Source organism: Panthera onca, chromosome A3 (assembly GCF_046562875.1).
Source record: "Panthera onca isolate mPanOnc1 chromosome A3, mPanOnc1 haplotype 2, whole genome shotgun sequence".
Classification (NCBI taxonomy): domain Eukaryota; kingdom Metazoa; phylum Chordata; class Mammalia; order Carnivora; family Felidae; genus Panthera; species Panthera onca.
The window spans coordinates 78705871-78728913 of record NC_138341.1 but is presented as its reverse complement, the minus strand read 5'-3'; the positions used below and the strand labels follow the sequence as shown (position 1 = coordinate 78728913).

The following is a 23043-nucleotide window of genomic DNA, read 5'->3' as shown; positions in this document are numbered from 1 at the left end:
AAGCTATCTGCGGAACATTCTATAAAGTAATTGACCTTACTCAACATCAGTATCATGAAAAATGATAGGAAAGGCTGGAAAATAATTCCAGATTAAAGAAGACTAAGGAGACACGTTAATTAAATGGAATACATGATTCTGTACTGGACCTATTCTAGAGACAAAAAATATAAAGCCAGAATTGGGACAGTTAACAAAATTGAAATATACAGATAAAAAGTAGTATAATAATGTTAAATTTCCTAAATCTTGTAACTTTATTATGATTATGTTAAGAGAGTACCCTTGTTCTTGAGAAATACAGACTGATGCATTAAGGGGTAATGGGGCACAACAATGTTGCCTAATCTCAAATAGTTCAGAAAAATAATGTGTATGTGTTGAGATAAGTAGAGAGAAAGAAAGGGAATAAAATAAAATAATAAATGTGGTAAAATAAACATGACAAAATTAAAAATTGGCAAATCTGGGTAAAGAGTATACAAAAGTTCTCTATTCTTGCAACTTTCCTTTAAGTCTGAAATTATTTTTTTAAGTCTATGATGGTAGGGTTGAAATTCCTGATTAAAGATTCATTGAGGGGAGAGGGAACGAAAACTAAGTACATCCAGTAACACATGCATTAGCATTTAATTGTCTGAGTCAGTGTTTACTAACGAGCCACTAATAGAAATGACTGATTATACGAGTAATGTATTTCCTCCAAACTGTCTTACTTGAGTTTAAACACAGCTGCAAATGAAAAATTCTGGAATAGCCAGATCCCATGCAACTGTTAGGGGGTCTGTGCTCTGCCTCTAATTGCACATTTAAAACAAAACAAAACAAAACAAAACAAAACAAAATAAAACAAAACAGGGCAATAATCATTGCTGACATGATCTCAGGTATTGCATGTGGCCCTGGTTATACCTGTTTCCTCTACTTCCCCACCTTGGCAGCAGTAGGTGTCTGGCATTTCTTGTCACACAGGGATGGTGCCAAGTGAAAGTTTGAGGCATTCTACTTTTCTCCAGAACCCTGGCCAGCAAATTGATACCAAGCCCTAATGCAGCCATTTGGAATTTAGTCCTTTCCTGCATTTCCATTCAACTGCCAAATTAGTCTTTGACCCCTCTCTAGGGCTCCAATTCAGAAAACCAAGTAAGGGGAGCTCTGCGTAATCCTCACCTCGCAAATCTGGGTCCCAAGGAAACAGAAGGTTTTCAGACCCTGCTCTTGCAAACAAGAGTTTCATGCCTTGGCTTATATGCTCATCTCAAATGCTCAGATCTGTATTTAATTACTCTCATCCAGTCAACTCCAAAGCACATTCAGCAAATTTCAAATAAAATATCCTAGCTGTCAGTTCTCCACACATGCCTACCAAAAACTAAAACTCCTGCTAAAGTATTCTTCCCATTAAAAAGATTTAATTAAATTTCATTAATAAAGGATGATTCTTTTCACTGGTGATTGACAGATAATGCCTATGCAAGACTGGCTATGTTTCTGTGGTATCATCTTCTTGCCCCATGGATCTTCCTAGGGCTTTTTCCCTAAGCTCTCTTTTCCCTTATAGGCCCTTACATGATATCAATGACACTTATGTGTTGATGTCTCAAAAATCTCTATCTCCAGACAGATTTCCTCTTGAGACTCTAGGTCCTTATCTCTAATTGCTTTTCTGACAACTTCAGCATTGGAAGCATTTGGAGATAGGGGCCTAGAGTCTCAAGAAGGAAATCTGTCTGGAGACAGATATTTTTGAGACATCAACACATAAGTAGTGTACCTACAATTCATCATGTTCCAGACACATCATTGTCTTCCAGTCCTTACCAACATCTCATGTAGGTACCACTATCTACCACATGGCCCAAACCAACCCACTCCATATCCACTCTTTACACAACAATGGGAGAGAGCTTTTGTGAACTTCAAGCGTGACTATGTTTTTCCTTGCTTTAAATGTGGCTCTCCAGTAAAATCCAAACTTCTTAACATAACCTTTTATGAATGGCCTCATACTTACCTCTCTGAAGACCTTTATTATTTCCTATCTTTCTTTGCATTCTAGGTTCCAGCCATACTCTACTTTATTTTGCCAGATATAAAATGTTTTTCTCCACCTCTAGATACATATTATTTTCACTGTCTACAAAGCTCTCACTTGAACGTCACCTGGCTGATTCCTTCAGGATCACATGTCCCAGGAAATTCTTGGGAAAAGCTCTCAGGTTCAGCCACACTGGCCTCTTCCACCAATATGCACTCCAGCCTCAGGACTTTGCAGTGCTATTCCTTCTGCTCAGAACTCCCTCCCCCAAGATAATTTAATGACTTGCCTCTCCTTCTTTAAGTGTTACTCATACATCACTTTCCCCAGAAGCTCTTCATTGACCACCATATTTGAAATTGCAGCCTTTACCTTGACACTCTCAATTCCCTTTGTAGCTTGATTTTTCTCTACAGTACTATATCTGACACACTACACATTGCATTTATTTGCTTGCTTGTCTGTGTCTCTCAGTAGAATGTAAACTCCATGAAGACAAGAATTTTCGTCTGCTTGCTCACTATGCGAGACCAACACTTTAGGAATATTACATACATAGAACATAATACATGTATAGTAAAATTTTTTACCAAACAAATGAAAGATGAAATATATTTTCTGGCTATTTCCCCCCCTACAAATATAAGTAGAAACCCATCATCATTTCATTTTAGAAGTAGAATATCTTAGTACACCTTATGAAATGTAGTATTCTAGGGAAAGCACAGTTTAAGAACCTCAGGTCCCTGATATCATATTAGTTAACAAAAGAATCTTACAAAATAGATTATCTACCTGGAAAATAAAAGCCATTTTCATCACATCTTGCAATAACTTTCTGGCCTTTGAGAGGATCCAATTTTTTTGATTTGATTTTATTTGTTGGATTTCCTGGAGATTTCTGTTGCTAAAAAATATAAAACATTAATAATTGATTTAAAAAGTCAACACAGACAGTGAAAATCACAGATACAGGGTAGCCTGGGATTCTCTACTGAGAATTGCACTATCAAAAATTAGAGAATATACATATACTTTGTATAATCATTCTGGAGTACTTCCTGTTCTATGTTATTGGGAATAAGCTTTTAAAATTGAACTAATGGGGTGCCTGGGTGGCTTAGTTAAGCGTCTGACTTCAGCTCAGGTTATGATCTCATGGCTTGTGAGTTTGAGCCCCATGTCGGGCTCTGTGCTGACACCTGGGAGCCTGGAGCCTGCTTAGGATTCTGTGTCTCCCTCTCTCTGCGCCTCCCTTGCTCACACTCTGTCTCTCTCTCTCTCAAAAATAAATAAACATTAAAATAATTTTTAAATAATAAAATAAAATTGAACTGATATATGGGAACCAGTGTCTATAAGAAGTGAGACAGAATTTGCAGCCTAAGACTAATCAAAATGTTGACACGTAAAAAAAGTCAACCTTTTCCAGAGAATTTAAACAGGATCCACGGTCTTAAAACATAATATTCAGTATATACAGATACAATCCAGAATACAACATACATACATACATACATACATACATACATACATTTATTTATTTATTTATTTATTTATTTATTTATTTATTTATAATTATTTTAACATTTATTCATTTTTGAGAGACAGAGACAGAGCACAAGTGGGGAAGGGGCAGAGAGAGAGAGACACAGAGAGACAGAGACAGAGAGACAGAATCTGAAGCAGGCTCTAGGCTCTGAGCTGTTGGCACAGAGCCTGATGTGGGGCTAAAACCCACAAACCATGGGATCATGACCTGAGCTGAAGCTGGATGCTCAACTGACTAAAAGACCCAGGCGCCTCTGCAACATACTTTTAAAAAGCAAGCAGGGGCACCTGGGTGTCTCAGTCGGTTAAGCATCTGACTTCAGCTCAGGTCATGATCTCATGGTCTGTGAGTTCGAGCCCACGTCAGGCTCTGTGCCGACAGCTCAGAGCTTGGAGCCTGCTTCAGATTCTGTGTCTCCCTCTCTTCCTGCCCCTCCCCCACTTGCTCGCTCGCTTTCTCTCTCTCTTTCTCTCTCAAAAATAAGATAAAAACATAAAAAAGGTTTTAAAAAGCAAGCAAATATGACTGATTTTCAAGTTAAAAGGTGATCAATAGATCACAATCCTGAGATTACCCAGGTGTTAGAATAATCAGATAAAGACTTTAAATCTGCAGTTATAACCATGGTCCATGAGGTTGAATTCTTGAAATGAATGGGAAGGTAGTTGTTTTCAGCAGAGAAATAGAAACCATTTAAAAAAAACTAAAAATTTTAGGAGTAAAAAACCACAATATTTGGAAGGGCTCAATAGCAGAATTGATATGACAGAAGAAAGAAACTTGAAGGTGAATCAACAGAAATTATCTAATCTGAAGAATACAGAGGAAAAAGACTTTTATTTTTTATTTATTAATTTTTTGAGAAAAAATATTTTTAAAAAATGAGCAACATCCTTCCTGTTCAGATAACTCATTCAAAGCCCCGCTCAATTATAATCTCTCTGGGAAAATTTTACCACAGGCAATTTCAGAAAAAGTAAAGGAAAGGACCGCTTTGTAATGTTCAAATGGTACCGTATGACTCAAGACTTGAAGTGAATGTCATGCTGTGTCCACTACACGAAGAAACTGGTAGCATCATTTTGATTTGTAAAGTCTAACTTTAAAATCCTGTTTTCTATATGCTTGTTGACGATCACTAGTAGAAAGACCCAGTCCCCACTATATCCTCCACTCCCCCAAACCCCAAAGCCCCCATTACATCAACCAGAACAGTCATTATGCTTTACTTCCAATAAATTTTAGAACCAGTGCTCCTGTAAAATAAATTTAAAATGAATTATTAGAAAACAACATTTAAAAAACAGACATGCAGCATTTGAGTTTCTAGGTAAGATCTATTTTATCATTCTGGAAGGCAAATAACAAATGGCTTGGGAAAGAAGACTTAAATTCAAAGTACTAACAGACTGGTGAGAAGTTTACCATTTTCTTCCTCTATTTCACGGCCTGATCACAAGGCCTCCCAAAACACAGCAGTGGCACCAGGGTGCAGACAGAGGGCTCTAGGAGAAGCCCTGTAGTTCTGGCTTAATGGGAAAAGGAACTCCTAACACTCACAAAAATTATAGAAATCCCCTTCTCTTCTTCTCAGACCCCAGTCCACAAGCAGTCCTGTGGTAGGGGCATCAGTGTTGGCAGCGTGAGTCCAAAGGAGCTAAATCTCTGAAGGAGGGGAATCTTCTTGTCTGGTTAGTGGTGCTAGGTTCCAAGAGGGTGAGTGAACCCCCAGTTTTCTTTCTCTCTTTCTCTTTCCCTGGCCCCTGTTTGGCTTCAGATGTAAGTAAGTGGAGGCATGCAGCTGAGCTGAGAACATAAAACTTTAGGTTCTGGCTGGAGGACTGGAAAGAGGAACACCAGGAAATCAGAAATTACTGGGAAGATCATTTATATTACAAGAGGGAAGGCCAAGTATCACCCCAATCCCAAACCAAAGCTACCATAGAAAAGGAAACTATGAACCTACATAGTCCTCTTGAATATAGATGTAAAAAATCTGTAAGAAACTATTCGCAAATAAATCCAGCAACGTACAAAAAGGACTGTACATGATTACCAAGCATCCTAGGAATGTAAACCTGTTTTAACATCCACAAATCAATTAATGTGATACACCATATTAATAGAATAAAGGATAAAGCCATATTATTAAACGTATGGAGAAAGAGTAGTTGACAAAACCCAACACCTTTCATGATGAAGACTCCTAACAAACTAGGAACAGAAGGGAACTTTCTCAACTCAGTGAAAATCATCTATGAAAAGCCTACAGCAAACATTATCCTTAATGATGAAAACCCTTAAGATCAGAAACAAGGCAAGGCACTCTGCCCCTCCTACACATTGTACTTGAGCTTCTGGCGCGTACAACCAGGGCAAGGAAAGAATAAAGGCATCCAGGTTGGAAAGGAATAAATAAAACTGTCTTTATTCATGAATGCTATGATCTTCTACATGGCAAACCACCCAGCCTACTACCACCCAGCTACTACCAGAATTAATTAACAAGCTCAGCAGGATGTCATGATACAAGATAGATCTACAAAAACAAACCAACTGTATTTCCATGTACCAGATATGAATATCTTAAAATAAAGCTAAGAAAAGAATTCCAAGGGGCCCTTGGGTGGCTCAGTTGGCTAAGTGTGTGACTTCTGCGCAGGTCATGATCATGTGATCTGTGAGTTGGAGCCCTGCATTGTGCTGTTATGCTGACAGTTCAGAGCCCGGAGCCTGCTTCTGATTCTATGTCTCCCTCTCTCTCTGTCCCTCCCCCACTTGTGCTCTGTCTCTCTCAAGACAAGACAAGACAAAACAAGACGAGACAAGACGAGAAAAGAAAAGAAGAGAAAAGAAAAGAAAAGAAAAGAAAAGAAAACCAAGGGGCACCTGAGTGCCTCAGTCAAACGTCCAAATTCAGCTCAGGTCATGATCTTGCAGTTCATGAATTTGAGCCCTTGTGACAGGCTCTTGTACTGCCAGCTCAGAGCCTGGAGTCTGCTTTAGATTCTGTGTCTCCCTCTCTCTCTGCCCCTCCCCTGCTCACACTGTCTCTCTCCAAAAATAAATAAACATTAAAAAAATTAAAAAAAAAAAGAGTTTCATTTATAACAGTATCAAAAAGAACAGATATTTAGGAATAAACATCAAAATAAGTGAAAGAACTATACAATGAAAACTAGAAAAGATTGCTGAGAGAAATGAAAGATCTAACAATTGGAGTGACATATCATGTTTATGGATTGGAAAATTTGATATAGTTAAGACAGCTATTTTTCCCAAACTGATCTCTAGATCCAATATAACTCACATCAAAATCTCAGTAAGTTTTTTGTTTTCTGGGTTTTCTTGCAGAAATTGAGATACTGAAACTAAAAGCACCAAAACGATTTGGAAAAAAGAACAAACCTGTAGGACGTACACTTCTTGATTCCAAACTTATTATCAGAAAGCGTAATCAAGAAAGTGCAGTATTGACATGAAGATAGTCCTAAGGCCAAGGGAACAGTATTGAGAGTCCAGAAACAAATCCTTACATTCGTGGTCAATTGATTTTTAACACTTTGGGGAAAATTTTTGCAACTTCTTTAAAAATTAAACATAAATTTACTATATGCCCCAGATATACCACTATTAGATATCTAGCCGAGAGAAATGAAAACTTTTATCACACAAAGACTTTTATGTATTTGTATCAGCATTATGCACAATAATGAAAAAGTGTAAATAATGCAAATGTTGATTAACAGGGGAAATGGATAAACAAAATGTCACATATCCATACAATGAAATATTATTGAGCCACTTATATATAAAACGTACAGAAAAGGCAAATATATAGAGACAGAAATTGACACGTGGTTACCTGGGGTTGGGGGTGCAAACAGAGACTGAGTGCAAATGGGCATGAGGTATCTTTCTGGGGTGATGGATGTGTTCTGAAACTGGATTTTGGTGGTGGTAGCTGACAGCTGTCAGTTTTACTAAAAATCACTTAATTGAAATAGGTAAACTTTACAGTGTGAAAATCATATTTCCATAAACCTGTGGGGTTTTTTTTAAAGGTAAAAATAGATAGCTGTTTACTTTTGGTTTGCTCTTTGTAACTATTCCCGGTATTTTGCATGCAGTGGGGGTGAATGAGTGAATGAGCACAGAACCTTCTGAATCTACTCTTAAATCAAAACATAGACCAAATAGGTCTTTTTCTTCAAATCACCACATTGTGGAAACTGGGGACTTTTTTCCTTAGATTTTTTTTTCATTTTTAAATTTCCTGACCATTAACTTATTAATTCTTGGGTCCTCCATCCTAGGTCCTCCATCCTAATCAGAGTGCCCGTGACATCACTCTCCAGCTTCTCTTTGCAGGCCATCAAAATGCCCTTCATGATACAAAGCCAATATAAGGTGCTTCCACATGCTTTTTGGTGTCATTTTTTTTACAATGCTATAGCTATATTATACATAAAGTATTCAACATTCATATACAGGTCTTCTGTTAAGGAAGACTCTAATTTATGAAACATTGACTGTAACAATTGAAATACACCTAGTGAACATAATTTGTCTTGGGTTGCAATTCATGTTCAGTATAATTTGGGCTCATTTCCCTGGTGCCCTATGTAACTGGGTTCTGTTGCAGCCGTCTATCATTTGGATCTGTTTGGAGATGCTTTTCAGGTTCATCAAAAGAAGTGGGAGTATGGTTTATTTCTGGGGAGATGAAAATGTAGGGCAGGGCCTCAGAAAAGAAGAAATAATGAACTAAATAAAGGCTTAAGGTCTCTTGAAAGAGCTGTGGGATGGATATATAAATATAAATATATGTATATGTAATTTTTAAATGTTTATTAATTTAAATGTTTATTAAATTAATTAACTAATTAATGTTTATTTAATTTAAATATTTATTTATTTTTGAGAGAGAGCACAAGTGGGGATGGGGCAGAGAGAGAGAGGGAGACAGAATCTGAAGCAGGCTCCAGGCTCTGAGCTATCAGTACAGAGCCTGATGCAGGGCTCAAACCCACAAACATAAGATCCTGACCTGAGCCAAAGAAGGACACTTAACTGACTGAGCCACCCAGGTGCCCCAGAATTGTGGGATACGTAACAAGCTTTCACACCTGTGCTGCTTGTGGCCTATGCAGCCATGGACAGAAATGTAAGCTGAATACTACCCTTCTGTTTATGATGCTCCGTTTTCACCAGATTTTGCTGGAGTCCCTTCATTCTCATGGAATTTCTATTTTTACAGATGCAGTTATTATGTCAAAGAGGTGAATGTTACCTGTTTGTTCCTGGGCTTTCACCCAGAGGAGAAACCTAAGCTGTCCTTCAGAATGACCTACTACAATCTGAAATGGCCTCAAAGGGCAGAGACTGGACCAGGAGACAGGAGAAATATGACCAACTGCTGCCCAGCTGGCTGTGTGACTTTGGGCAATCTTTTAACCTTTCTGGGCTTCAATTTCTGCATAAGCAAAGAGATGGTACAAACTAAATGATCTCTAACATCTTCTAATTCCATATTTCTTCCCAGAAGAACCTAGGTATTACTTTTTCTATACTACTAGAGAAACTGTCGGGCTGTGTGTATACAAAGACAGGATACTAGCATATCTTTGTTTGCAGTTTTCACAATATAAGGGAAACACAACAACCAGAGCCATGAACATGAGTAACTCAGTGTTCCATCATAACACTCCAAAGAGACACACACACCACAGTTTCCTACAATCAGTTCCTCGACGGAAGACTCCATGTAAAGTATTCTCACCCCTAATAGAATTTAGAATCTTGGGAATCTTGAACATACCAAGTAAAATCACCTGTTGCTTAAAAACCTCATCTCTATATAAAGTTTAACTTACAAAGCCACCTTCCTTCATGCTGCCAGTGTCCACATCACAGACCAGGCAACTATGGAGGTCACCAGATAGCCTTTTCACCTCCAGATGGATATTACCTTGATTTCCAAAAAGATGTCCACATTGATCCCAGAAAGGCAATTCCCCCCTTCAGATTTCAACAATATAACAGATAAGCCACTTACTAGAATCTATGCCTAGATACATTTAAAGTTCCTTTAAAAAATTCTAAATGAGTATAATCGCATTTATTTAACTAGCCCCCTTCATCTCTAGATTCCAAATATCAATTCTCTCAACATCCTAGCCAGAAGCTAACCAATGAAAATGCTTTCTATATTTTCACAGGTACAAATCCGCGAAGTCAATGGCCTGAAATCATCAGAGAGATCTTTTTTCTCTATAGCTGTCACTCACTTCCCAATTCATCTGATATAGAACCACCGTTCACTCTGTGAAGACCTTCCCTGCACGAGCAACACTGAACAGTAGCGACACAGAGCACTATGATGTTCATTTTTTTACGAATAGAAAATGCCACCTAAGAAAATGCCTTTCTAAATGACTGAAAAGTATTGCCTACCTTCAAATCACTCATACACCTGTGGGTTCACCTGAAAGGACCATTCCAGTACCAAAGAACTTTGTACACGCAACATGTTTACTCTTCTTTTGTTTCCAACTGTTACTACTATTGGCAACAATTCATTTCTGGTTGTTTCCACAACATGGAGCTTTATGGAAGAACTATTCACTCTACACTCAATGATTCACCCACACCACTGCACAATCAATTCCGCTACATCACAGATTAAGTAGAGTAGCCACAGGAAACAAATCTACAGGGCCAGCTTTAGTACAATGGTTCATTCCACAGAAATAGAGCATTGGTTTGCTGGGATGGAAGGGTAGCAGTAAGGACAGCTACACACAGCATTCCTTCAGCCACAATGTTGACAGCACCTTTCCAGAAAGGCCATGTGCCACAATTTTTGAATCTTGCCAAAGACTTTAGAAACACTGTACAGCCTATACCAAAGAACATGCCCAGTGCTGTTCTTTTCCTGGCATGCCTTCAGCTATCCACACACAAAATACAAACATGTCTGAGTTTTAAAAAGAAATCTATGGAGGATGAAAGTCAGAAGGGGTGGAGAGTAGGAACAAAAATGGTAGCACTAAATAGATAAGGCAACATATCTCTAGGCTTAGGTGCATGAGAATAGCTGTGTGTCAATCTCAGTGGGGAAGTCAGACAGGCAATGATCCTGGCGGTAAGGATGCTGTCCACTGGGTAATTTGATTTTTCCTTGTTTCCAAAATTCAGAGAATCCAATTCATTTCCTTACCAGATTTGATTACCAGGTGATGTAGAGCAGGATCCAAAATGGTGCCACCCTCCTTTCATTTATGACTTAATTTCAAGGTCACATGCTCAGGTTTTCATTGGTGGGGACAGTGAAGTTAGTAAATGTTTGATGCTTTAAAATTTCCCATTTAGCAATGTGCTTCCACACTACATATAGGATGCATTTCTACAACTTAACTAGAACTAATCTTTGGCTCCAAATCTTGTTATGAAACGACTACTAAATATTTTTTTCTGCCCTAAATCATTGAACTGCTGCCACCCAGCAGCTCCAACATGCTTCTCTGTCCATGTTTTGTCTTAAAAACCAACTAAAGTCTGTGACTGCTATAATCAAGATAACACTTGTAGTATCATGTATGTTTTGACCTTTCCTCTCACCAGGATACCCAAATATAAGACCAGAACATTTGCAAACTGGTCTCTGTAAATCATTCAACTCTCTTTAAAACCTTGGTGAGAAGGATGGGGCCAGCTTGGAGCATCTGCTGACCTTCACTATCTCTCTCCTCATTTAGATTTAGAGGGGTTTCCTCCACCCTGAGAATATCTAGGGTCTGCCTCTCTTTTAAAAATGGGTTCTGCAAAAAGAACGAAAAGACCTTATAGGAAAATGTAAATCAGGAGTGGGCCCACTCCTGCCCAGCCCCTCTCCGCCACCAAGTGACCACCCAAGTAAATGAGTCAGAAGTCTTTGTATGCTTCCCTTCCCAAGGCATTTGCATTTTATTTTTTTTTTATTAAAAAAAATTTTTTTTAACCTTTATTTATTTTTGAGACAGAGAGAGACAGAGCATGAATGGGGGAGGGTCAGAGAGAGGGAGACACAGAATCTGAAACAGGCTCCAGGCTCTGAGCTGTCAGCACAGAGCCCAACTTGGGGCTCGAACTCATGGACTTGGGGCTCAAACTCATGGACCACGAGATCACGACCTGAGCTGAAGTCGGACGCTTAACCGACTGAGCCACCCAGGCACCCCATGGCATTTGCATTTTAACAGGAGGCAAACTTATCTTGCCAAAGAGTAAAGCTCTAAGGGGAACGTCCTGCCTCAGCCCTGGGCAAAGTCCTCTTGCAAGACCTCTCAGAAGCACAGCAGGTCAGCACTGGGGCCCACAGGGACACTAAGGATATCGCACCCGAATCCAAGACTTAAAGGGAATGCTGTGGCCAGGTGAACATGAAGAGAGAATCATTATCTCCTGTGAGGAGTCTTGGACACCTAGCCTCGCTTTAAAATCCAAAGGAGGGGACGGAGAGTGCTTTTCTGGAGGTGGTGTTCCATTCTTCCTCAGGGAATGGTGTAACTTTAGAAAACACAGCATGTGAAACACACATCCCCAGAACTTCCCTGCAGTTTTCACTTCCCTCTCCTGGGGGCTGCTTCCTGAGCAGATGGCTGCTGAGTGGCTGAGCTGTCTGGCCTTACTCTCCTCCCAGTTTCTGGTTCTGGTGCAATGTGAGTGGCTCCTTAGGAAAACAGGAAACCAACCACAGGATGAAGCCCTGAACCACAAAACAGTCCTCTGCTCCCCAATACCGTGCGTGTAACGCTGGGCCATGGAGTCAACCACTCTGAAAGTAAAATCTCCAATTAACGTTAATCAATAGCAACTCAAAGGGCTTTTGTGGGGAAAAAAAAAGATTTTTTTTTTCTTCTCTTTCTCCTCCTCCTCTTCCCCCTCCCCCTTCTTTTTTTTGGTAGTGGCAAAGGAACTGATATATATGCATTAGATGCTGCATAAAATTATTTTCCTAGCTTGAAGACCAAACTTGTAACATCTTCTCAGGGAATATTTCTTCACTACGCCTTTAGGAAAAAATCAAAGAGAAAAATTTGAAGTGTTTTAAATAGTTAAATCTGAAAATTACCACAGCCTTCTAATCTGTAACTCAGATGTTACTGATTCAGTTATCCATATGTTGCTACCCCATGAACAAATGCCACACACTGGAGCTACTTTTGTGTCACTGCCTGGAGTGTGGACCACAACCAGCTATCTGCTGTATACAAATATATATCTCACACAAGGCTACAGTATAAAAATAAATGCTGGGTCTTTAAGAAAACTTTTCAAGACCTCTGTTGTGGTTACTCCACCTCCCTGCCCCCAAATCCATTCTGCCCTGCCCTGCTCCATACCTCAAGAGGGTGACCCCATGGATGACACCACCTTATGTATTTACCTTGCTGGCCAGCTTCTAGACAGGGGGAGCCAATGGCAGGCCAGAGGTCAGAGGGCAGCAGGAGGAGAAAAGACTGGGGTGTCGGTTCCATACTCCTTCCCTGCCCTGTCTCTCTAGAACTATCTCCCACTCCTGCTAGTAGATTTAGATCTTACAGGGCTCCAGGAGTACCATTTCCTTCCACCCCTTCAGGTCTAGGGGTAACGACAACTTCCTGCTATTGCTGGTTGCTGAGGGCCCTGAATCCCTTTGGCCGCCCTAGACCTACGTCCACCTCTACAAACAGTCCCTCCATTTCTTCACTTGAACTGACTGAATGGGATTCTGTTTCCTGCTTGGCCCCTATTGATAAACCCTCCACACTCAGTTCTACTCCAGACAGGGAGGTCAATGACCATACTTAAACCTGCTGAGGGTAGGATTTGTGCTTATGAAAAAAACCTAGTACAGGACAATGCTGAGGTCTGCCCAGCTAAAAGCTCCAGCAAAGAGGGTTTTATTCAGCTTTAGGATGAAGAGACATTCTGGCTGTGATTTTTGTCACCTCAGGGATCCCCAGAGCTGATAGTCACCTTCCCACTCCAAAACATCAGGATACTAGACAGGAAACTTTTTAGATAATATTTAGAGTTGGTGGGAGTTTTTCTTCCCTTCTTTCAATTCCTTCCAGGGACTGGTATTCCCGATCAGGATTCTCTCCTTAAGACCTCAGCTGACTGTGGGACGATCACGAGGCTGGCAGCACTCTCCCTTCGGCACCCCCACCTGTCCCGTTGGAGCGCCTCTCTCTCTGAGACTTCAGCCCCACCTGGCCACATCTACCATCATCCCTCAAGGGCCCATATGGGGTCCCTTTCCCAGAAGTTAACTATCTCCAAGGTGCTGGCTTGAATGTGCAGGGGTCATTTTTCCTGTGATGGCAACATCACTGATGCACAGCCCAGATTTGTTAATACTCCGCCCAGACACCAGGGAATCTTATGTGCTGCTGAAAAGCAATTCACAATTGCTAGAAAGTCTTCCTACCATACTCGAGTATCAGCAGAACGGACTCAAGTTTTTCTAGTGGAATGAGGAAGGTTGACTAGTTGTAAAGGATTCTGGTGGGATGCCTCCTTCCTCCCTTTATTTTTTATTTTATTTATTTTAAAATTTATTTATTTTGAGAAAGAGAGAGAGAGCATGGGAGGGGCAGAGAGAGGAGAGAGAGAGAAAATCTGAAGTAGGCTCCACGCTGTCAGCACAGAGCCCGATATGGGCAAGAACTCACAAAACATGAGATAATGACCTGAGTGGAAACCAAGAGTCAGATGCTTAACTGACTGAGCCACCCAGGGACCCTTTATTTTATTTTTTAAAAATGTTTATTTATTTATTTTGAGAGACAGAGAGAGCACGAGTAGAAGAGGGGCAGAGAGAGAGAGAGAGAGAGAGAGAGAGAGAGAGAGAGAGAGAGAGAGAGACAGCTCTGACAGCTCATAGCCTGATTCAGGGCTAGATCTCACCATCCTTGAGATCATGATCTGAGCCAAAATCAGAGTCAGATGCACCTGACTGAGGCATCCAGGTGCCCCTATTCTGACTCCATTTTATACAACTCAAAGAAATGTCTAAGTCTTTCCAACCAACATTCTCCTATACAGTGCCAAACTCACTGTTTTCCTGACAGTGTTTTCCAATCCAAATGGTCTCTCTCCTTCTCTCACTTTCCAAGTTCCACCTCACCCAGCCTCACCTGTATCCTCCCTACACTCTTTCTCTTGGATGATTTCTCACGGAGTGGAGCACTCATTGCACCATTCCTAAAGGCCACAGACTCCAGATTCCTTTCTAGTCACAACTTGGAGAAATAAACATGGGTAGCCGGCTGTGTAGCTATGTTTCCATGACCTCTTTTAGGGTTGCTTACAGGTGCTTACAGCCTCACAAGATTTTCTGCTTCCAGATTTTCCAAGGCTTGGGTCAATGTTATGAGTATGGAGAGCCTGTTGGGTCTTTCTGGGCCTGGGTTCTGCAGGATTTGCTCTGGAGAACAACGCTTAGGTAGTAAGGAAATGTAGGATACCATGGCTGGGCTGCCTAGACCAGGCTCCCAGGGAGAACTATGGAAGGTTAATTATAATTCAGATGCCCAGTGGTGATTTCTACCATAGCATAGCTCTGATTAGCCAATGATGGTGAAATCTGCAATCATGGCAATAAAAGAAGAGTGAGCAGAGGTAGTTTTCAAGGGGAATTTAAATTTTCAGCCTTCAGATTTCTTTTCATTATGTGGTCAGTGAGCCAAGCACCTGTCTCTAGGGACACCACAGAACTAGCAGATTATGGAAATAGGGGAAGCAATTCTTTAGTTATGTGCAGAATGTGACCATGGTGGGCAGAGCAGGTGGGATGATGGTTCTCCCCTCAGGTCTGATCCCGAGGCCAGCAAAAGACTACCAGGTAAAGCTTGAGTAGAAAAAGCAAGGTACAGGCTAGCCTAACACTAACATGTACAGCCACTTCTTCCCACATTTGATCTTGATCAACAAGAAAAGTCACGAAGCTGCCCCAAACTTAGGAACCAGTGGGGTGACTACAGATCAGAGAGTCACAGACATCCAGACTCCATAGCATGCTGTGGCATGGACCAAATCCACTGGCCACCCCCTTCTGACTGTGTGTGGGCTTTCCGATTAGATGCCCATTCCTAACAAACTTTAGTCACCTTTTGCTACATGTTATCAATAAACTCTAGGGGACCTTAATAAAAAAAACAGATGCTTTCTTGCTCCCCAATTTACAATCATTCATCAAAATCTTTGGCCTTTGCTGAAGGAATTTATGATCAGACTATGTTTATATATGAGTCAGTGAAAATGACTTTCATCTGTGGTGAATTTTCCCCCTAGGGGTCTCACAAGCCCTTGCCATCTTGAGCTTTGGTCCCAACCAATGTTTGTCACAAGAGGAGATTGAGACCTGTTAGTGGGTAATGAAGTCAAACCAGTGGAGCATGGCAGACATGGAATAAAAACATCTCATAATACATCACACATCATGAGGAGAAATATCATTATAAGAAAACACTATACAAACTATCCCATTGCCGAGGGCCATGCTAAGAGTGCAAAGAACTCTGAAGAGAAGATGCCAAGTATGATACCCCCTCCTCCCATTCATTACCAGTGGAAAACTGTCCTGAGCACATGGACCTCATTGGAACAGACAGTGGGGACTTTACACACCCTATGTGGGGGCAGGGTGGTAAAGGGAGAGCCTTAGCCCCCGACCAAGAAGGGGGCAGCAGTGGACCCACTGATACCATTACATGCACTGTCTTCTCTCACTCTAGCTCATGCCTTAAGTTCCCACCATCTCTTCTTCCTTTCCTTCTTTATGAAGATCTTGAAACAAAGTCTTTACTTCCTGTACTTACTTTTCTTCACTTCTACCCACTACACCCACTGCAAACTGGTTTCTGTTCCCACAATTCCACTGAAATTATTCTAAGATCACTAATAATCAAATGGCTTGGAGACATCATTCTGTATGACTTTTCAAAACTTCTCAGTAGAAACTTTAACAATGGATGTAGCAAGAGCAGGTTTTCAGGGACAGTTAATTATTCACTTTGTCTTCTTGACCCTTGAGTACCCACAGGGCATCCAGTGAGGAGGTCCAACAGACAGCCACATGTTTGAAGGCCTCATATGGTGCCTCCCAAGGGAATACTAAATAATTCTTTGGGGAAGTCACTTTGTTTGAATAACATTAATAGGCATAAGATGTTTTGTGATAAAATTTTTGCTTTCTGCACAAAGACACTTTTCTACAATGGAGGGGGAAGGTGTGATTTGTAGGGGAAAAATAAAGAAAAACAAACAAAACCAAAAGAGAATCCAAGAATCCAGAGCAGCAAATGCAGAATTTAAAATCAAGGAAAGCCAGGGGAGCCTGTGTGGCTCAGTTGGTTGAGCATCTAACTTCTGAATTTGGCTCAGGTCATGATCCCAGGGTCACGGGATCAAGCCCTGCATTGATTATCTCTCTCCTTCTGCCCCTGCTTAAGATTCTCTCTCTCTCTCTCTCTCTCTCTCTCTCTCTCTCTCTCTCCTTCTGCCCCTCTCCCACACTCATGGTCTCTCTCTAATTAAAAAAAAAATTTTTTTTTAATTTTAAATCAAGCAAAGCCAGTATCACTTAGCAAAGACTAAATCCAAAAAAGATGAATCTCAAGGGTTAGTTCTTTGGGGGTATATCTGTTAGTGAATATATAGTGAATATAAAAAAAGTATATAGAATTCAGTAAGATTTAAGACGATCTATTCCAGGTCCACACACACCCATGTACAGTCAGAAAGGGGGTGTTATATTGGTAACAAGTATTTAGAGCCCCAAAATATTCATGTCCTTTGAACAAAGGATTCCACTCCTAAGAATCTGTCCTAACAAAAAAATACACCATGGAAGCCATTAAGATGTGTGAAAGAGAAAACTGAAAAATATCCCAAATGTCTAACATTCAGTGAAGAATTAAATAAATCATGGTATAATACACACCATGAAATATTATGTAGTCACAAAAAGTCAATCTGAGAGTCGCAAAACACAGAGAAAGTATATGAGAAAATGCTAACTTAAAAGCAGAAAATGACATTTTTCAAAGAAGACACACAGATGGCCAACAGACACATAAAAAGATTCTCAATATCACTCATCATCAGGGAAATGTAAACCAAAACCACAAGGAGATATCCTCTCACACCAGTGAGAATTGCTAGTATCAAAAAGACAAGAAATAACAAGTGTTGGTGAGGATGTGGAGAAAAAGGAACTCTTGTGCACTGTTGGTGGGAATGTAAATTGATGCAGCTACTGTGGAAAATAGTATGGACGTTCCTCAAAAATTAAAAAATAGAATTGCCATATGATCCAGTAATTCCATCACTGGGTGTTTACCCAAAGAAAATGAAAATCCTCATTCAAAAAGATACCTTACCCCTATGTTTATTGCAACATTATTTACAGTAGCCAAGATGTGGAAGCAACCCAAGGGTCCATTGATAGATGAATGGATAAAGAAGATGTGGCATACACACACATACACAATGGAATATTACTCAGCCATAAAAAGGATGAAATCTTGCCATCTGTGACAACATGGATGGACCTAGAGGGTATCATGCTAAGTGAAATAAGTCAGACAGAGAAAGGCAAATACCATATGATTTCATTTATATGCGGAATCTAAAAAACAAAACAAATGAACAAACAAAAAGAAGAAGAAACAGAGCCATAAATACAGAGAACAAACTGATGGCTGCCAGAGAGAAAGGGGTTGGGGATGGGCAAAAGGGGTAAAGGGGAGGAAGTGGTACAGGCCTGAATGAATAAGTCCTGGGGATGAAACGTACAGCATAGGGAATATAGTCAATGGTACCGTACTAGTGTTGTATGGTGACAGAGGGTATCTACACTGTGATGAGCATAGCATAACATACTAAATTGTCAAAGCACTATATTGTACACTTGAAACTAATATAACGCTGTGTATCACCTATAATTAAAGAAAAGAGGAGAATATGAAATAATTATGGAGCTTATGACTGCTTCTATATAAAAAATTTATTCAAGGAGGAAAAGAAAGCTAAAAGTAAGTGATCCAAAGTGGTAATAATAAGGCAGTTGGATTAGAAATCATTTTTTTCTTTTTGAAAAGTTTGTTTTATTAGTAATAATTACTAACACTTGGGGGGGGCTTTCAACATGAAGTACTTTAAGAAGTCATTTTACTCCCATAATAACCCTGTGAGACAAATACTAGTAATATTCCTATTTTACAGATTAAAAGACCTAAGATTCAGATGGAGTACCTAGCCAAGATAACATAGGGATTAGGTAGCATATCTGAGGCTGGACCCTGCTGTGGCTCAAATCAAAGTTCAGGCCTTTGATCACTACATTAGACTTCTGTTTAGTTTCGTTTAAAAAAAAAAAAAGGCCACAGTAAAATCGAATGGCATTTCCTTTCTGTTGAAAGGAAGTCCTGTCACTTTAATGGGCTGGCTCTAACTCTTTTAGAAATCGGTGTGGAGGGGGGTGCGGGAGGGGGTAGGAAGGCCAATGCAGGGATGGCAATGACTTGGGACAGGAGGGAGGAAGGACATATCAACACCTCCATGGCACCTACCTCTCCTCTCTTGTTCACATAATTCTCCTTCTTGGCAGCCTCCTGGAGTTCCATGGCCTGTTGGATATACATTTTCCCAGCTAGGATTTCATTTTCCAGCATTGACAGCTCCTTCAGTGAAATGGGCCAATTCAACCGTTCTAATGCCCCATTTAAAGCTGCCTTGTTTTCCAAGTACCGCATTGGCTTGTATGCATCTAACCTAAAAAGAAAAAAAAAAAAAACAAAGAAAGTGATCATAATGGAAACAACATGGAAAGATACTTTTCAGTAAAACCTCTCCTGAGAACCATCTCTCAGACAGATGTTAGATATCAGTTGACACAATGATGGGCACACCCTCTGGTCCATCAGAGGACCACTGTGGTGGCTTGCATGAGTTAAAAATGACCATCTCTGTGAATTACAATAGGCACTCTTCCCTACTACCTAATTTGATTATCTGACTTTAAAGAAGTTTTACACACATAGCTTTATTTTCAATTTTTTCGGCATATTTGGAACTCATTCCTTTCTCCCTAGGCCCAACATTTGGCAGGACCAAAAATGAGCTTCAAAGAGATTTCACATGCTATGCCCAGCAGTAACCCTGGGAACACAGCAAAGCAAAGGGAAGGGAAGCAAAACATAAGCCAAATATTTGCCTCAGTGCAGTAATTCTTGTACCAGTTCACTCTAGCTATTTTGATCTCCTCTCCTTTTATAAGCCTAAACAGGCCTAAACTTTCTGGCTTCATTGTTCTGGGACACAAAGAACAGAAGGCAAACATTCTATGAGCTGATGAATACAGGCTGTGGGACTCCAGGGGAAGCCAGTGTGGTGTGATGGAGTCTACTTCCAGTCCAGCTTCTGCTGCATCAGACACGCCTGGAGGGGGAGAGAAAGAAAGAGGAGGAGGGGGAGAGAAAGAAAGAGGAGAAGAGGGAGAGAGGCAGGGGAGCATGAGGAAGAAAGAGAGGGAGCAACAGAGAGAGTGGAAGGCATTTCATAATTATCATTTTCTTACTGCTGAAAGCATCACTTCCTTTAGATTTAGGGTATTGAAAGAGTACAGTTTAAACCCAGCACAGCCACAGGACTCAATCCACAAACAAACCTATCTCCAGATAACAGAAAAAATTCTTATTAAAAAATCTGAATTGGAGTGATGTCATTAAGATGGTGGAATAAGAACCCCCGGGCTCCCATTCATACCCCCAAGCCCCCAATCAGGAAATACTGACTAATCAATATATGGACCAAATTCCCTTTGTGAGAATTCCGGAAACCAGTTAAGAACTTACAGCACTCAAGATGAACTCGAAGCTAAAAAAGAATAGTGGATTAAAGTGGATAAAAAAGGTTGTTGCATTTTGCTTTCCTAGTCCCCCTGCTTCCCTGATATAGGGCAGCACAAGTGGGAGACAACTCGTAAATTGTGGCTTCCCCCTTGGGAGGGAAGGAGGATTGGAACGTGCATCCAATATTCTGGAGTTTTGGGAGGCTTCCCAAGGGACTGGTTTCCATCTTATCTGACTCAGAACACTGATGGGAATGGTGATATATTCTGGATACAGGTTAGGGGTAGCTTAAGAAAAAAGAGGACTATCCATGGCTTATTGCAGCACCAGAGACACTGCAATACCAAAAACAGACACCAGGGGGAGAAAGAGATTATGGGCTTCTGAGAAGGAAGCGGCAAACCTATTTGACAGAAATTTCATATACAAGCCTGGAGAAGACATATCCCAGAAAAGGTTTGAAAGATCCCCAGAATCTCTAACCCAGATGACTGGTGATGGTCATTTCCTATAAGAAGCTAGTCTAAAAAAAAAAAAGAAGAAGAAGCTAGTCTATAAAGACCAGGAGAAGTGTCCTTTTTCGAATATTCAAATCTCCACTAAAGATTCTAAGGCATACAAAGAAACAGGGAAAGGTGGCCCAATCAAAGGAATAAAGTACGTCTTCAGAAATCTTCCCTAAAGAAATGGAGATCTGTGGAACATAAGGGAAGGGAAACAACAATAATATAAAAACAGGGAGGGGACAAAACATAAGAGACTCTTAAATATGGAGAACAAACAGAAGGTTACTGGAGGGGTTGTGGGAGGGTGAATGGGCTAAATGGGTACGGGGCATTAAGGAATCTACTCCTGAAATTATTGTTGCACTATATGCTGACTAATTTGGATGTAAATTAAAAAAAATTAAATTAAAAAAAAAAGAAATGGAGATCTATGAACAACGTGACAAAAAAATTCAAAATAACTGTCCTAAAGATTTCAATGAGCTCGAAGAGAACACAGACAACTACATAGGATCAGGAAAATGATGCATGAACAAAGTAAGAATATCAACAAAAATATAGAAACTATAAAAAAGAGAACTATAAAAAAGAAATTCTGGATGTGAAGAATATAATAACTGAAATGAAAAAATCTCTAGAGAAGTTTAAAAGCAGACTTGATCAAGCAGAAAAAAAAATCAGCAAATTATTACTACTTTAAGCCATAAATTGTTACAAGAGACAAAGGAGGATATTATATAATGATACAAGGGTCAATCCACCAGGAAGATATGACAATTATAGATATATATGCACCAGTGTCAGAGCTCTCAAATACATGAAGCAAATATTGACAGAATTGAAGAAAGAAATAGATAGCAACATAATAAAAGTAAGAGATTTCAATCCCCATTTTCCACTATTGATAGAACAACCAGACAGATGATCAATAAGGAAACAGAGTACTTGAACAATACCATAGACTGACTGGATCTAATAGGTGTGTACAGAATATACTACTAGCCAACAGTAGGATACATATTCTTCATATATGCACATGAAACATTCTCTGGGACAGACTACATGTTAGGCCATGAAACAAGTGTTACAAGTTTTCAAAATCGATGGGGCACCTCGGTGGCTCAGTTGGTTAAGTGTCCGACTTCAGATCAGGTCATGATCTCATGGTTCACGACTTTGAGCCCTGCATCAAGCTCAGAGCCTGGAGCCTGCTTCAGAGTCTGTGTATCCCCCTCTCTCTGCCCCTCCCCCACTTGTACTCTGTCTCTCTCTCTCTCAAAAATAAACAGAAAAAAAAAGTTTTCAAAATGGAAATCATAAAAGACTATCTTCTCTAATCACAATGGCACAAAATTAGAAAATTAAAAGCAGATGGAAATTAAACACCACACTCTTAAACAGCCAATGGGTCAAAGAAGAAATCACAAGGGAGATTAGAAAATATCTTGAGATACATGAAAATGAAAACACAAAATAACAAAATATATGAAATACCATAAAACCAGTACCGGGAGAAAAAATTTATTGTGCTAAATACTTACATTAAAAAAGAAGAAAGATCTCAAACCAATAGCCTAGAAAAAGAACAAACTAAATCCAAAGTTAGCAGAAGGAAGGAAAATATATAGAGCAGAAATAGGTAAAATAGATTACAAAAAAAAAAAAATAGAAAAAAATCAATGAAAGTGTTGATTTTTAGAAAGAATAACATAACTGAAAAATGTTCAGCTAGATTAACTAAGAAAAAAAAGAGGGAAGACTCAAATAACCAGAATCAGAAAGGAAAAAGGAGACATTACAAGTAAAGCTACAGAAATAAAAGGGGTTAGGAGAAACTGCTATAATCATTTATACACACAAACTGGATAACCTAGAAGAAAAGGATAGAAGCCTAGAAACACACTATCAGCTAGACTGAATCATGAAGAAATAAAAAAATCTGAGGAGACCTATAACTAGAAAGGAGACTGATTCAGTAAACACATACCTTCCAACAAATATAAGCTCAGTACCAAATAGCTTTAGTGGAGAATTCTACCAAACATTTAAAGAATTAACACCAAT

General features: G+C 39.8%; 1 protein-coding gene across 8 annotated transcripts in view; it reads right to left on the bottom strand.

Annotated features, from left to right (window-relative positions):
• VWA3B (von Willebrand factor A domain containing 3B) overlaps positions 1-23043 on the bottom strand; it is a 204978-nt gene that overhangs the window by 17981 nt on the left and 163954 nt on the right. For all 8 annotated transcript variants that reach the window (XM_060608050.3, XM_081795290.1, XM_060608041.3 and 5 more), the window contains 2 exons: positions 19193-19394; positions 2834-2945 (listed from right to left, as the gene is read on the bottom strand). In XM_060608050.3, the coding sequence (XP_060464033.3) occupies positions 2834-2945; positions 19193-19394 (314 nt within the window). The remainder of the gene's footprint in view (positions 1-2833; positions 2946-19192; positions 19395-23043) is intronic.